Genomic DNA, 15,612 nt, shown 5'->3' with positions numbered 1-15,612 from the left:
ATTACACTCTACTAACCGTAATATCGTTTTGTATTATCATCAGCATCTGTCATATCTTGGTCTTCCGTATCACTTCGGTGAAGGTCGTCGCGTGATCCCTGAAAACAGAGTGTGGAAGATGTGAATACAATACTTTTTGAAAGCATGCATTTGATGTGGAATGCTTAAATATTCAGCGAAATGTTAACTGTCGGAGTAGCGCAGTGGAAACACCAGCTCCTGTCACCTCAGAGTCTCAGGTTCGATTCCCGGTCAGTCCTCAGTACACTCATGTGATAGACTGGGCGACTCTCTTTGACAGCGTAGGTTCCCCAAGGGTCATCGGTTTCCTCCTACTTATATTACAATTGCCCAATATTGTATATAGAGATAGTGATGTCCTGTTGACGCTCAATTCTCAACTCAATATCTTAACAATATCACCAATTAAGTTTTGGCAGCAAACGAGTTATTTGGTCTACCGCCAATTGACAATGAGCAAATTTGCCATCTGATAGCATCTAACAGTTCACAGTTTAGAGTACCTTATTATCAACAAACCTTATATGAGTCAAGAACTTGGACCCTGAAGTGTTCCCTCCCAACTATTTGAAATAGACAATTTGAAAAGACAAACGTCTTCTTAAACTTACCCTTGCGGAGTACGAATCTCTCTCCGAATAGGATCTCCTGATACCCGTGGTAGGTGTCGGCGTCCGCAATGCAATGTCCCGGGATTTCATATTATCTAAATCCGTCTCAAAGTACGTCCCGGGGCGATCCGACGTGGAACCAGAAGCCGTCAGATCGGGGTTGGACTTCCTGAGTGTGTTCATTGCATCGGAGAGCTCCTGGCCTTGTTTGGATAATCCGTCCATGATGTCCTGGACTTTGTTCAGCTCGTTCTCAAGTTTGACTTTCGTTCGATACGACTCGCTTGACTGAAAATATAAAGTCAGTGAAAAAATTATAGCAATTTGCTTGATGATGTCAACCAGAGAAATAATCACTCCTTCTCGTTCTCATGTCGAAATCTGAACCACTCTACTCACCAGTGTCGGCATACTGGAACTCTTTGAAATGTCATGCACCTTCGACCTCAACAAGGTCACCTCCATCTCCACTTTGGAGTTTTCCGCTGTCACTTCCTCAAGAACCTGCAGGAGACAACAAAGTTTCATTATTTTGCTGCCAAATGAAGAAACTTTATTGAGAATTTCAGGTTTATTTGAACATCTACCCAGATGTCAAAGTCTATTTTACCAAATGCACAACATCCTTTTGTGGTAATGCCACTCTCTTTGGCAACCCATCCAAAAACTTCCACAGGCAACTTAAATTGTGGTAATGCTACACTCTTTGGCAACCCTTCCAAAAAGTGTCACAGGCAACCTCAAGGCGTATATCATCACAACATTATGCAGAAGGATGTGGAGAAGGCAAGGCTGCTAACACTGACCGACAGTCTATAGTATTTCCTTTTTCCTGGACCACTAGTAATTACTAACGGCGTACTCCTTTAACTTACCCTCGAGTGTTCAGCCAACTGATGCACACAGTTAGAGAGCTGTCTCTCAAGAACGCGATGTTCTTGTGTCAGACGCTCCATCTCGCGTGGGTCATCTTTGTACCGATCTTGATCTCGTTCGACCTCCCTCATTGCCTGGTCGAGCATTTTCTGAAGAAGACAAATATCTAAATTGTTTGGGAAACAATGAATGGAGCAGAAAGCACTGTTATTTTTCAGAGGCCACTGGACTGTTAGAGTCACTCAATGGGGAGGGGAAGTACAGCCCAAAACTCCTGGGAAATAGATAACAAAACGAAAACAAAACACTCGTAATAATGATCAATGCCTACATCTTCCTAACCTTACTATCAAATTCACATTGTCATCCTACAAACTTGTAACCATTCCGGACAACTCCTGAAATTCTCAAGCCAGTTGACGAAGCTGGACCATCTTCTCCTCAAAATCTATGTCCTAAGATGCAACATCCTCTATTCCCAAACTTTCCTAACCTTTCTATCAAACTTACCTTGTCATCCTGCAAACTCGTAACCATTATGGACAACTCCTGGAGTTCTCAATCCAGCGGATGAAGCTGGACCATCTTCTCCTCAAAGTCAATATCCTAGATGCAACAACCTAAATGCCTAAACATTCCTGACCTTACTATCAAACTTACCTTGTCATCCTGCAAACTCGTAACCATTATAGACAACTCCTGGAGTTCTCGATCGAGCTGATGGAGCTGGACCATCTTCTCCTCATAGTCGATATCCTCCTGTTTGAGATTCTTCAAATCCTCCTTGTGGTCGTTCACTAACTTGTCTTCTTGAAGCTGGCGGGAGAACTCCAGCATTCGTTTGGGCGGGGTGACTTCGTCCGGGGAGAGTAAATGCTATAAATGATGAAATAATTTGCTCGGATGAATTAAATATTACTGTGGTAATATTATTCTTGATTTCTGAAACTGCAACTTACTATCATGTTCCGAGGGAGAGCAAAAATGAGCAACTTACACCAAAAGTTGCATGAAAGGACCAGGAAGCTTTGACGATGATAATTACCTTTTTGTACTGTGAGAAGAGCATGTCCGTCGACCCCGTATAAAGACTACCCATCTTGACCATATTGTCGACGAGGTTGACGAGGGGCCTGTGAACCTCGACGTGATTCTCGAGGTTCTCAAGCTTCAGTTTGATCTGCTTGAACTGTTCGTGTTCGTCATCCATGACGTCGTCTGTCCTCGCACCGGACTTCCACCTGAAACAGATAGAAAGCCAATTAAGGAATGTTCCCCTGAGAATACTCCTCTCCTCTTCTGGTGTAGTGAGAGTATTTTGCTATTGCTGAGCATCAGCCAAGATACTCCAACATCAGATGAAAAGGTGCATGAAGAACACGAGATTCTCTGCACCGTAGCGTGCTCAGAGGTCAGTATTTCGATTCTCCGAGGTGAATCACAAACTTACAGTGATTTATAATTGCGTTCCTTCTCCCTCCTCTGCTCAACCAGCTTCCTATACGTGTCCCGATTCCTCTCGAGCTTCGACTGTTCTCGTCGCAGTTGTATCAACAAAAGTACCAGCTCCTCATGGGACTTGCCTTCCAGATCTCCTGGTTGGATACTCAGCCGCAATTTGTGGCCATTCAGCGGCGTCACACTGTACGTCTTGCGAAGGCTCCGGTATTTTGTCTCCTGAAATACACATTAATATAACGAACATTTTACATTTACTTAGCTCTTGCTTTCTTCATAATCACAGCCAATATCTTGAGAACCGATATGCAGAAGTAAAAAAGTACTGACAATGCTTTACATTGTTACCCTTCCATTGCCAATGTTTTTTTTCGCCAATAGACCCCATTTGCCCGGCCTGGTAAGCTCCCCTGTGTTGTGATTTCATACACCATCAGTTGTCGATGTTGTCACTAAAAATTTCGCACATGCCTTGAAAAGGTACATGCCTCGCTGCGCCATCTACAGGAATCATAACAAGTCTCCAACCCCGGTACCAATCTATTTCTATCCTGCTTTCTCTAAACTTACGAATACGTCAGTATCGGCCATATTTGGGTCCTCCTTAATGGTCTGGATGGGCTCCCCGGCTGGACGGAACTGAGGCTTAGCACCGCGGCCAAGGGAGTCGTATCGTCCACCATCGTTGGTGAAGCTTGGGGGGTTGGTGAAACTTTGTGGGTTGTCATTACTCCTCTGGGGGTGTGGGTAGTCGGTACTTCTCTGGGAGCTTTGGGAACCTGAAGTACGAGGACTGCTGATTAGACAAAAACCAGATCTTTTATAGAACTATCTCTCATCTGAAGAGAGTACGCAGTTAATGACTTATAAGAAGGTTTCTGACTGTTTATCCTTAACATGTACCAAAAGCACAAGTATGAAATAACAATAGTAACTGATAAGTAACTCTTAAATACCATTGACTGGTATCAAAGAGCTTTCTGGTTCTGACTATTGGCAAGTTGCTTGAAGACTTATACAAAACTACAACATCTTTCAATTAAACTGTCACGAAACTTTTATTGATTTGAACATGAATGCAAAACAATTTTTCTCTCTTATCAACAGCAAGTCGTATAAAGTGAAAACTTCAAGAGGTGAAGTATTAATAACTGAAATGTAAAACCTTACTTTTTTTAAAGAATATGCCATTTTGAACATGTCAGGAAAATAAACAGGCTTCAAACATTTCCAGGTAAGGTGAGGTGGTACAATTATAACAATGGTACTTTCATAGCCTCTGTGTGCTCTGTATTCATAGCCTCTGTGTGCTGTTTCTACACTGTACGGGCTATAATTGTACTGGGGCTTTAACTGTACCATTTTACCTTATCACTCTGTTACATACAATGAGTTACTAACATTACTAGCATACTATTGTTAGCTACAGGTTCTAGACACAAGATATCTGCCACACACGAACAGTAAAACTGAGGGCATTGCATGCAATGACATCTGTTCAATAGTGATGTACGTCATACTCTAGAGTCCATGTCCTGAAAAATATGGCACTTGACACTAAAGAACTAAACTGGATCATTCTCATTGTCGAATTCTGGCAAAGTAGGCATTTTTAGATATTGCAGACTTTGAAGTTTGAGATGAAGGGCCATTTTCTCCTGAAAACGACAACTGTGTTTCAGCTCGTGTGCAGCAGCTTCTTCAGGTTAAAACACTCTCGTCTAATAAAGGGTTAATGCAAATACTACATGAATGTGAGCAACATTACATACTCTAGTTTCACAAATCTAAGGAATCGTTTCAGCCCATTGGCCAAAATTGGCATGGCCTGAAATGACCGGCATCCTACAAAGTTATATCTCGGTAGCCTTCTAATGCACAGTGGAATAATGCATTGCCTGATGCACTAGGAGAACCTCTCTGCCTGGTGCTGAAGGAGTCAATGATAGGTGATCTCTGCTCAGTCTCCTTTTCAAGTGGAAGCCAAGGTTTTGCAATATAGCTTTTAATAAATGCATGAATTAGCATCCGAGGAAGAAGACGGCATGAAAACTATTCAATATAGTAAGATTTTGATTCAGTAGAAGAAGAGAAACAGCAAGCATAGATTGATGACAGACAAAACAAACTACAGTTATAGAATGTTAGCAGAACTCAGGAAATTTATGACGAGTCAGACAGTGAAGGTCGCTCGCAGGAAGTTCAAAGGTCAAGTCAGGGTCAAGGGTCATGCACACAGGAGCACTAGCCGGACGTACTGGCACAAAACTGCAGGACATTAGACAAACCTTTGACAAAGGAGGGTCGGATTTCTTGTTCAATGTCTTTGTAAGGTCGCTTGATTTCTGTCTCGACATCTGTGCGATCAAATTCGTCATCAGACCACAAATATGGCGACGTCATCGTCGACACTGTGACCATCTTAACGTCCATGTCCGTAGGTTTCTCTCCATGTATGTTGACGTAGTTATGAAACCTCGTCCCCATCTGGAACCCAGGTTGAGCCCGGGACGCAAAAGTTGCCGAAGCGGAGCTACATCTTCTGATACTCTCGGAATAAGCCTTGTCTTTCTCGTCAAAAGCCGGCAAATGTTCGTAATCACCCAGATGGAAGGCTTCCATTTCAACGGCGAATGAATCTCGATTTGGTCCATAAAACTTTGCCGGTATGCAACTAAACGATTTTGTAGTCTGACAAGACTTTGAAGGAAGATTCAAAAAGTTTTCATAATCATGCTGGCCAGGGCCTAAATTGCAGCTCTGCGTTCGGAACAGATTCTGGTAGTCGTGAAAGTCTCTCTGAGGCCCCATCTTCTTCACTGTCTTTATTGACTCGATGTTGTCAGAGCTTGCCGCATGGTTGAAGTTGGCCCATCCATGCATATCTTTGATGGCTTCTATGACCTTGTCCCATTTCTGATTATGTGGTGACCGAGTCGGGGATGACGTGTCCGATGACGCGCTGTCGTCACCGGACCCAGTTGACGTCATCGACCGCAGACGACCCCTCCTACCTTTAAACTGCTGTACCATTAGATAAGGCCCCGTAACGACACCTTTCACTGGACCCCTCTTATGGTGTCTCTTATTTGCCATCTTGATTTTCTTGGTTAAATGACTCTCCAAAAAGGCCACGTCCATCTTATTCAACGACCCAATAATCTTGACATCGTCAGCAATACTCGGCAAAGGCTTGGAGAAATTGTCTTCTTTAAGTGCTTTGAAGAGCGGTGCCCAATTCTCGTAATCGCGGATGATCATTTTGACGTTTTCATCATCCGGAGAAATCTGTGCGATTCGTTCTAAAAGGTCTTGAGGTTTATACGGCCGGTCAGGAACAACTCTCTCCCCGTCTAATCGGTCCAGGCTGCTGTCACGTGAATGATCATGTGACTGATTGCGATTTGGTGACTTTCCCCTCGACAAGATTTCTTCCTTGGCGGCCTGCTCGGCCTCGAAATCCTCCATGACCTTGTCGAGGCTCCTCGCCATAGCCATGACCTTTCCTCGAAACCAACGCTCCGCCATCGAACAATGCGTCACGCCTTCATCGGGTTTCTTAAAGGGTTGCGGCGCGAAGAGTTTATTAATCATATCGGACGATGCGAGTTCGGGCCTCTTTAAAGCTAAGGTAAAAGGGAGGAGAACAGAAAATGTTCAATGTGCATGCCTGAAGCGGTAATAATGAATAGCCTGATGAAAAGAAACAGTAATGGAAGACGTGCCTCTCCCTGACAACAGTTTCAGTTTTGTAACACGTAGTCATACGTGTTTGGCAGTAAGAGAAGTAAATGACACTGTTAGCATATTTTTCGTGGGACTTTTAACACGAGATTATGATGCTATCATAAAACTGACCAAGATAGGTAAACTTTTATCAATTATGAGCATTCTGTATGTCAGGATAAGAGGCAGGTCTTCCAGCTGGTGAATAAGAAGAGGAATCGAAATGAAATTCAAACAGTCTAAAGCGCCCCCGCAAAAGAGAAAATTAAATCGCTGCTAAGGGTCAAATAAAACAAAATACAACTTGGGTATCACATGCAGACAACCGAATGCTAACAATCAAACAACATATCGATAGCCAATGCAGTCCGTGCTATCCAACAGTAGCGAGGGGATAGGACATACGGGCATTCCTTCATTAAAAACTTTCTATTAGAAATTCTGTACCTTTTTTCCCTTTTTTCTTTGGAGGAGGAACTAAAATAAGTTACCAGATTCGACTTGTTTATATATGTAATGTTACGACAGAAGAATTACATCAGAAATATGAATAAGACACTTATTGTCACTACACCGTAAGAGAATTATTTATTAAAGGAGTCATCCACTACGAAATGTTTTAATTTCCGACAGCCATCAAAATTACAAAATTACAAAATTACACTCTGCCAGTGTACAGGAGGACGGATGTCGCTATCTTGCGCTATACAGGAACAAATGCATGAGATTTGATGGCTGTCAGAAATTGAAAAGTTACACAAGAGAACTTCCCCTTTAAACCTTCACCTTAGAAGCCATTAGTTTTTGTCTCTTATCTTGTTAAATTAAGCAAAATTTGATTAAGTACCCTTGTTAAAGCGACATTAACCTAAAAAAGCCCAAAAACACCTGGTTAGTGCTCATTCAATCGATACTAATCAATGACCAACGATTCGTCAATGACCCCCCTAATCTGTATGCAACCGTGAGCAAATCATTATCCAAAATTTTACATTCCTCGGAGCAATTGAGCACTAACCAGGTTGGCCTACACCCTAATCCAGCAATGCGAAGACCCACTCGGGTATATTCTAGCAAATCAACTGATCACAGATTCTGGGGAATTGTTGACTTACTTCGCTTATCCGCGTTATCATTCCGCCCGTTATTTTGCCTCTGTCCCTGGATGCTGGCGTCATCTGGAATTGTTAGAATCAAGTCAACATCACATGCCAACTCAGATAAAGGGGTTAGCAAGGGGATGGTACATGATAGATTTGTAACTCATGTTGGGTCTGATCCCCACCTCTCCCCAGTCCTAACAGACAAGTAGGTCTATCATATATATGGGCTACAACCCAACCAAAGAATTTTGATTTGATATTGAAGGAGCAGGTTTGATTAAATTTGGAAGGCCAACGGATTTTGCCCCTGGAAAAACCCATTGATCTACAGACAGTTATTCATTGCCTTGTTATTAATTATCAGATATGCTTATCAAAATCTTATAGCCGTGTACACATTCCAAGCATGAATGACCCCAGAATGCACCAGTATGTAAATAGATCTTCTAAGATTATGCAAATGCCTGTCTGCAATCGTCTCTGGGTTTGACATTGATCGCAGGTCATGGTGACCACTGATTCTCACTGGCACCTGCGATGACCACTGCAAACATGCAAGCGATTATGATCGTAGGTCGCAGCCATCCGACTTGCTCTGCGCTATAGAGCATGAAGACACAACATGAAATCTCACCTGGTTCGTATGGTCGCCCCTCAAGATTTTCAACCATCTGTTTGGCTTCATAGTTAGAATCGGGGGCATCCTAAAAAAAGAAACGCAGTGGACTTTTTGATGCTGAATCTGGCTCAAATCAAGTTCAAAGAGGTGACAAAAGCCTAGATAAAGTAGTTCCCTCTGGCTACATTTTGTCTGCATTAATTTCTTGAGATCAGTTTCCTGCTAGTAGCCATAAGTCATGGGTGATCCTGCTGAAATATGCCACACCTAACATTCGTTTTGGTAAAAGACTACACCCAAAACTATTTGAATCACAAGGCAAAGGTTTAAGTACCCAGATTTTAGGCTAATCTAGAAATCATTTGCAGAATCACAAGTCAAAATCTCGTGTTGTTTACCTTTTGACCAGAAGGTGGCGATTCGGGAAACTGGAAATACGTCGGCTGATGGTAGCGCTTGGACTCGTTCTCTGCCGCATCGATGAAATCCTGCTGCGTATGCGGCGTCTGGGTTTGAGCAAGTTCTCGTATTATCTGATCCCGGTAGACAACCGGAAGAGGTGGACGGTTTGGGGTCGTTACGGATTCGTCGCTGGCGTTATGACCCCCGGCTTCGTAAGGTGATATGTTTTCATAGATATGATCCGACCGTGCATCAAGGCTGAGATCGTGATGTCGTTTTGGCGAAGTTTGGACTGCATTCTGATTGGACGGATTCTGCGGCTTGCGGCCGTTTATTTCACGATTTCCCCTCGGATCATAACCGCTCCCACGATCCGGCTCTCGCGATTCTTGGCTCAGATTTTGTGGATTGTAGGCCCCAATATCAGAGTCTCGTCTGTATTGTCTATCGGTATCATACCTAGCACCATCGTAACTTTGCGCTTGAGAATCTGGTCGCCGCGGCCCGAGATCTTGCCGACCCGATTCATTCTGATGCCATCTTTGTAACGATTGCACCGTCTCTGCTTTGGTAGGCACGATTTTCTTCTGATCGGACCGATCTGTAAAAACACTATCGCTACCGTCCCCGTCCCCAACAAGTGATTGTCGTTGGTTATCACCTTGATCAGTTATTCTTAGTTGCATAGATGGTACTTTGAGAGTCTGACCCACAGTTCCCGGACCACGATCGTTATACTGTAGTCTGCTATCATAGCCACGATCCTGCCCATTGGAGGCCCCACCTCCGCCATTATACCCGCGATCGTCATAACCCTGTTTATATTTAGGCACGTGGGGTTCCCTTAGCGGAACTCCCTCACTATCAGGCCAGCGCGGATCACGATAATCCATGTACGAGTCTCGATCGCCAGGCCTTTTTACATCATAGTGCGGGTTCTGTTCAGGCCTCTGAGGTGACCTGTTCAAACTACCATATCCCTTGGGCTGAGAGGTACCAGCAATTGGTTCAAACGTCCGGTCCGGAATATTAGCTGTCCTGTTACCATAAGAATCATGACTTGGCCCACTTGCCTGGGGCCCTCCTAACCTCGGACCTCCATAACTTGGGTCCCCATGTCCTTTACTCCGAAGTTCACTACCTGGTTCGTAAACATCTCCCCTATCACTATAAGAATCACGACCCCTCTGGTTTGACACGTCACTATCTTGTCTCCGATATGGCACACGTTCACTGTACGAATCACGCATATTAGGATCGCCCTGATACGAATAACCTTGACCTTCAGGATCATAGCGCGCTCTGTCATCATAACCTGCATTATATCTATAATCATCATCTCTATTTGCATCAAACGCACCACTATCACGCCCGTATCCAGCATTTGGATTGCCCCGCCCCCTATCGGGATAACCATCACTACGAGTTGGCCCTTCCTGCATAGTCCGTCGCTGAGGATAGCGTTCGGGAAATCCGTAGTCGTCGAGGTCATTACCGCTGATCACAGAATTATCATTCTCGTCCACCTGTTTTGCCGGGTGGTTGATAAACTTGTCAGCAGTTGGCCCGTTCGGTAAACGTGGGGGTCCCTGGTCCACGCTGAAAGTGAAAGAAAGCGCATTAGGTTTTGATATAGCCACTATCTTCCAATGTCGTCACTTACTTCATTCTCACCCAACCCAATCTCACTAAACACTGAGGGTGAAGCTAAAATAATGGCCAAAACCGAGGCAGAAGCCAAGGTTTGGGGCAAAATGACAGTTGATTCATTTTCCAAATAAGATAGTTTTCCAAATCGATGAATTCCAAATAGCTATGCCTTGGTTCATCAGTGTACCGTACCTACTAGGCACATCCACTATGACAGGGCATGTGTTTTCATGGCATAACACTGCAACACATGGCTCACCAATACATGACACAACATTTCATATTTAGTTCCCGCTGACAAGGATCACTAAGGAGAAACGTGTTAGAAAAAAAATGCCAGCAAAAGGGGGTTGGGATTTGATTGCTGTAGGGGGCCTATCAAAAACTCAGGGTACAAGGATGCTCTGCACCTGTAACCGAGAGTGTCTGCCCCCCCTCCCCCACCAGGGCTTCTCTACCCTTCAACCCTTCTATAAATTTTAGCTGCCTCACCTTGGATCCCTCTGTAATATCGTCGCAAGGCTCAGAGCATTCAGCCATTTTTGCATGTCATCACGAGTATCAGCAGAAAAGAAATACGTTTGCATATTTTCATGTTCGACCTGAAATAAAAACCAAACACTTTGGTGATATATCTTATACCGGGCATGGTTCTGCAGCAGTGATGAAGTAACAAAGAGGACGCCTGCCCACTTAAGACTGAAATTGATTTGTACCACAGAGGGAAGTGCAGGAACCAACTTAAGACCATTCGCCAAGAACATTAGTGCCCTTCCCTATCACTAACAAATCATGCCCTCGCAATTCCCAAACTCACAAGAACTCATAATTTGTAATTGTAGTTTGTGAGTGACGAGAAGCTAATATTTCACTTATCCTAGGATTACCAGCTGTTTTAATGTTACTTACCTTAAAGGCAAACTTTTTATTGATACCATCATCTTTATCACAGGTGTTTACTTTATAACTTGGAAGAAGAATGGAACCAATTGCTTGGGTCTCTGTGTTGTCTGCAAATGAGAAAATAAACATCGGAATATCAAAGATTTAAAGGGAGCCTGCAGGCTACAGAGTAGGTTACACAAAGTTGCCAATAGGGGTCTCTCCCATCTAACAGTACACAAAACTATTTAGCCTTGCACATGTATGTGGAAGGTATTCAATGCTGAATCAAAGATGACCCATTCCACCAATTATAAACATATAAGTCACCAGAAGATGAATTTTTGAATGAATTTTATGAGGGAAATTGGAAATGCAAAGTACATGTAGGAGGAAACCGGAGACCCTGCAGTAAGTTTGTCAGAGAATTGTCATGTCTATTAAATTCTCAACCTTAAAAGCTATCCACGTTTGGTGCCAAAGGGCTGGGGCTTCCAGGGCAGAGGCTAAAATGGAGCAATTTCCCAATCACTGATGGGGTCCCTGGCCCACGCTGATGTCCCGAGAAAGACCAATTCCCTCCTTTATGACAACAGAAGGTTATGACAGGGACACTATATATATAAGATACAAAACTGCTTAATTTTTCCACCTGGATGCAATGAATAACTAGAATAAATGGACTCAATATGTAGATATCACATTATTGTGTGCACAATTTCAATTTATAGTAAAATGTCGTCTAAAAAAAGCTCTATCGTATCAAACTTATTTTTATAGACGACTCGTACAATAGGACCACCACCAGATGTAAGGGTGATTATCGTAAACACTATATCCTTCATAAACCAGTCGAATTGTTTTTATAAATGGATATACACCAGCTGAGTAGATTTTTTCATTGGGTGCAAACCAATATTTTTGTTGATGAGATACAACGTCTATAGGCCTAAAGTCAGGGATGTAGATTATAGAGTATACCATTGACCTAGTAAACTCAGTTATTTTTCCAAGTTGATGCGAATGTGACGTACATGTTTGTCACTGGCTTAGTTAAACATGTTAAATCAATAACTGTATTTTACCAAGTCCAAGGCCATGGCTTAGTTAAATCAGTTATTTTGGAAAGTCTAGCCTGGGATGTGGAGTATGTCATTGGTCTTGACAAATCTCTTATTCTAGAAAGTCTCGACTTAGCCTGGGATGTGGAGTATGTCACTGGCCTAATCAAATCATTTTTCAAAGTCTAGACCTAGCCTTGGATGTGGAGTATGTCACTGGCCTAATCAAATCATTTTTCAAAGTCTAGACCTTGCCTGGGATGTGGAGTACGTCACTGGCCTAATCAAATCATTTTGCAAAGTCTAGATCTAGCCTGGGATGTGGAGTACGTCACTGGCCTGATCAAATCATTTTTCAAAGTCTAGACCTAGCCTGGGATGTGGAGTACGTCATTGGCCTAATCAAATCATTTTGCAAAGTCTAGACCTAGCCTAGGATGTGGAGTACGTCACTGGCCTAATCAAATCATTTTGCAAAGTCTAGACCTAGCCTGGGATGTGGAGTACGTCACTGGCCTAATCAAATCATTTTTCAAAGTCTAGACCTAGCCTGGGATGTGGAGTACGTCACTGGCCTAATCAAATCATTTTGCAAAGTCTAGACATAGCCTGGGATAAGGAGTACATCACTGTCTAAAGTTCTTCTTCATCTTCTGCAATTGGAATTTTTGAGATGCACGCTAGACAGTCAGTCCCTTTTCGGAAACAAAGTTAGCTGTCCTGACTACTGTTTGTCGAATAACTTACTCGGGCAATGATTTCATTCCACTCTGTGAACTGATAATTCGGTTGCTGGGATGCCTAGGCCAGCCAGACCAGACCCAATTCTCTACATACAAGCTCAAGTCACCTGGAGACCACCGACTCCCTCGCTCCAAGTCCCCAGTAATAGTCCCACTTCGATGATTGTCACATCCGAGAGACTGATCTTACTTACCTTTATAAAAAAATAAACAGAAGTCTGCAAGGACACACCATCGCTGCTTCCAGTTCCTCAGTGGCCCGGTATGATCCTGAAAAAGACAGGAGTTTACGGTGACCTCAAATGTTGACAAATATCATCGTGTCTACACACACGAAAATACCGTCTTTTGGGTCAAGTGCCGAAACATCGTCCAATTTCACAACCACTATTCAGTACTTTTTGTGATGTCGGGGATGAACTGCAAAGCATATTTGAAGAGCTTCATCTAAAAACAGGATATACCTGTATTAATTTTTTCCATTTTAATAAGAAATGCCACCCTGCCTTTTTTGACTTTTCTCCTTTTGGCCCTGCCTTTTTTCACAGATAATGGCAAATGCATTTCCATTTAAGGCAGGGCACTGCACCCTGCCATTTTAAGCTGTACCATTTTCCACCCTGCCTTTTCTGATTTCCAGCTGAAACAATTTGAAACAGCTTGTGATGGGCTCCTGCTCCCCAGCCAAAGACAGATCTCTCGGCCAATAATACCCCAATTGGTGCCCAACCACGGCGGCACACTGAAAGAAAAAGATGCGTCCGACCTACCTGTTTCAAGAGCCAGCCCCTCATGGTGATCGCGGCCTTGTTGTTCCTGTTACCCTTGACAGACGGATGGCGGTCCACAATCCTGCAAGATAGGAAACGCAATCAATGTTAGAGGTGTTGGATGACGGCTTCAAGGATGTGATAAAACACCTTGGCATAATAGATCCTTCCCACCAGCCTCATTTCGGTCAGTTGTTTGGGGCAGCTTTCTGGGTGGAAGGATAACGAATGATTTCAATCACCACGACCTGCAATTATTATCACACGCAACAATATTCACTCGTGGGTGGTGGTCATTGCAGGTTGCAGCAACAAAAATTGCTCATCTGCGCAGCGCTTCAGGTGACAATCGTGATGGTGGTGTACATTTCACTGCTCTACATATATACTGTGTTTCATTTCCGTGCTTTTGAAAGAATATAGCAACATTATAGTGAATGGAAATTTGTGATATTTAGTTCAAAACAGTGACTATATAAGCGAGCGAGAATAGGTAGAAAAACATGGAGAAAATACAAGCACAGGGGGATTTCTTGTTGTAAAGCAAGTCAGGTTCAAAAAGAGATTATATCCTTTTTTTTAAACAGAGGAGACGAAACACATTCGAGCCAATATAAGTGAGAGCCTGCTTTAAATTTATGGTGAGAGTGGATACCTCAGTGCAAAAAAAACTATGGGTGAAACACTTAAGACGATATCGAATATCGTAAACATGCACCACTGCAGAAGCAAGTGCCTGAACAACCAAGCCATAGCCCAAAACTGCCACGAAAGGACCACCAAATACATATTGCCACAATGTCAGTACTACCTTGTAGGCCAACCTCTACAAAAGTGGAGTTTTGTCATCCACTGAACCTTTGGATTTCCACTTTCTCCCGAATATCATCCTAAGATTGCGTGAAATCAACATAAAAGACATGAAAACACATCACTCACATCCCAGACTGACAAGGCAGTTCCCCGTTGTGCAGGCAGTTTCCAGTTGTGCTAAATCTCTGTCCTACAATACAGTTCCCAGTTGTTCTAAATCCCTGCCCAGCAAACCAGTTCCCAGTTGTTCTAAATCCTGAAGACAGTTCCCAGTTGTTCTAAATCCCGAAGACAGTTCCCAGTTGTTCTAAATCCCAAAGACAGTTCACAGTTGTTCTAAATCCCAAAGACAGTTCCCAGTTGTGCTAAATCTCTGTCCTACAAAACAGTTCCCAGTTGTTCTAAATCCTGAAGACAGTTCCCAGTTGTGCTAAATCTCTGTCCTACAAAACAGTTCCCAGTTGTTCTAAATCCCAAAGACAGTTCCCAGTTGTTCTAGATCCTGAAGACAGTTCCCAGTTGTTCTAGATCCTGAAGACAGTTCCCAGTTGTGCTAAATCCCTGACTGACAATAAGACAGTTCCCAGTTGTGTTAGAAATCCCTGACTGACAAGACTTTTTCTAGTTGTGCTAAATCCCCAACTGACAAGCCAGTTCCCAGTTGTGCTTAATCCAAGAATGACAAGACTGTTCCCAGTTGGAAATGTTCAAGAACAAGTGTGATTTCAACCTTTTTGAATAAATGGAAAAAGCCTTTCGGGTTAACAACTAAAATTGCGTCCTTCATTTGTTTCAATATTGTATGTTCAAATCACAATAGAATAATCACAGTGCCGACAAGCTATTTTCGATTTGGCATTTCACGAGGGTGCTTCCC

General features: G+C 43.1%; 1 protein-coding gene across 6 annotated transcripts in view; it reads right to left on the bottom strand.

Annotated features, from left to right (window-relative positions):
• LOC135492690 (uncharacterized) overlaps positions 1-15,612 on the bottom strand; it is a 129,488-nt gene that overhangs the window by 11,740 nt on the left and 102,136 nt on the right. For 5 of the 6 annotated variants that reach the window (XM_064779274.1, XM_064779275.1, XM_064779278.1 and 2 more), the window contains 16 exons: positions 13,923-14,004; positions 13,347-13,422; positions 11,376-11,476; positions 10,959-11,068; positions 8,813-10,415; positions 8,430-8,499; positions 7,808-7,870; positions 7,140-7,169; positions 3,537-3,745; positions 2,959-3,185; positions 2,554-2,749; positions 2,169-2,384; positions 1,508-1,657; positions 1,032-1,136; positions 633-920; positions 17-98 (listed from right to left, as the gene is read on the bottom strand). In XM_064779274.1, the coding sequence (XP_064635344.1) occupies positions 17-98; positions 633-920; positions 1,032-1,136; positions 1,508-1,657; positions 2,169-2,384; positions 2,554-2,749; positions 2,959-3,185; positions 3,537-3,745; positions 7,140-7,169; positions 7,808-7,870; positions 8,430-8,499; positions 8,813-10,415; positions 10,959-11,068; positions 11,376-11,476; positions 13,347-13,422; positions 13,923-14,004 (3,608 nt within the window). The remainder of the gene's footprint in view (positions 1-16; positions 99-632; positions 921-1,031; positions 1,137-1,507; positions 1,658-2,168; positions 2,385-2,553; positions 2,750-2,958; positions 3,186-3,536; positions 3,746-7,139; positions 7,170-7,807; positions 7,871-8,429; positions 8,500-8,812; positions 10,416-10,958; positions 11,069-11,375; positions 11,477-13,346; positions 13,423-13,922; positions 14,005-15,612) is intronic. The other variant, XM_064779276.1, reaches the window with a different exon arrangement.

The sequence above is a fragment of the Lineus longissimus genome, chromosome 8 (genome assembly GCF_910592395.1).
Source record: "Lineus longissimus chromosome 8, tnLinLong1.2, whole genome shotgun sequence".
Lineage (NCBI taxonomy): Eukaryota > Metazoa > Nemertea > Pilidiophora > Heteronemertea > Lineidae > Lineus > Lineus longissimus.
The sequence above is the reverse complement of the archived record's forward strand: the minus strand, read 5'-3'. Positions and strand labels throughout refer to the sequence as shown.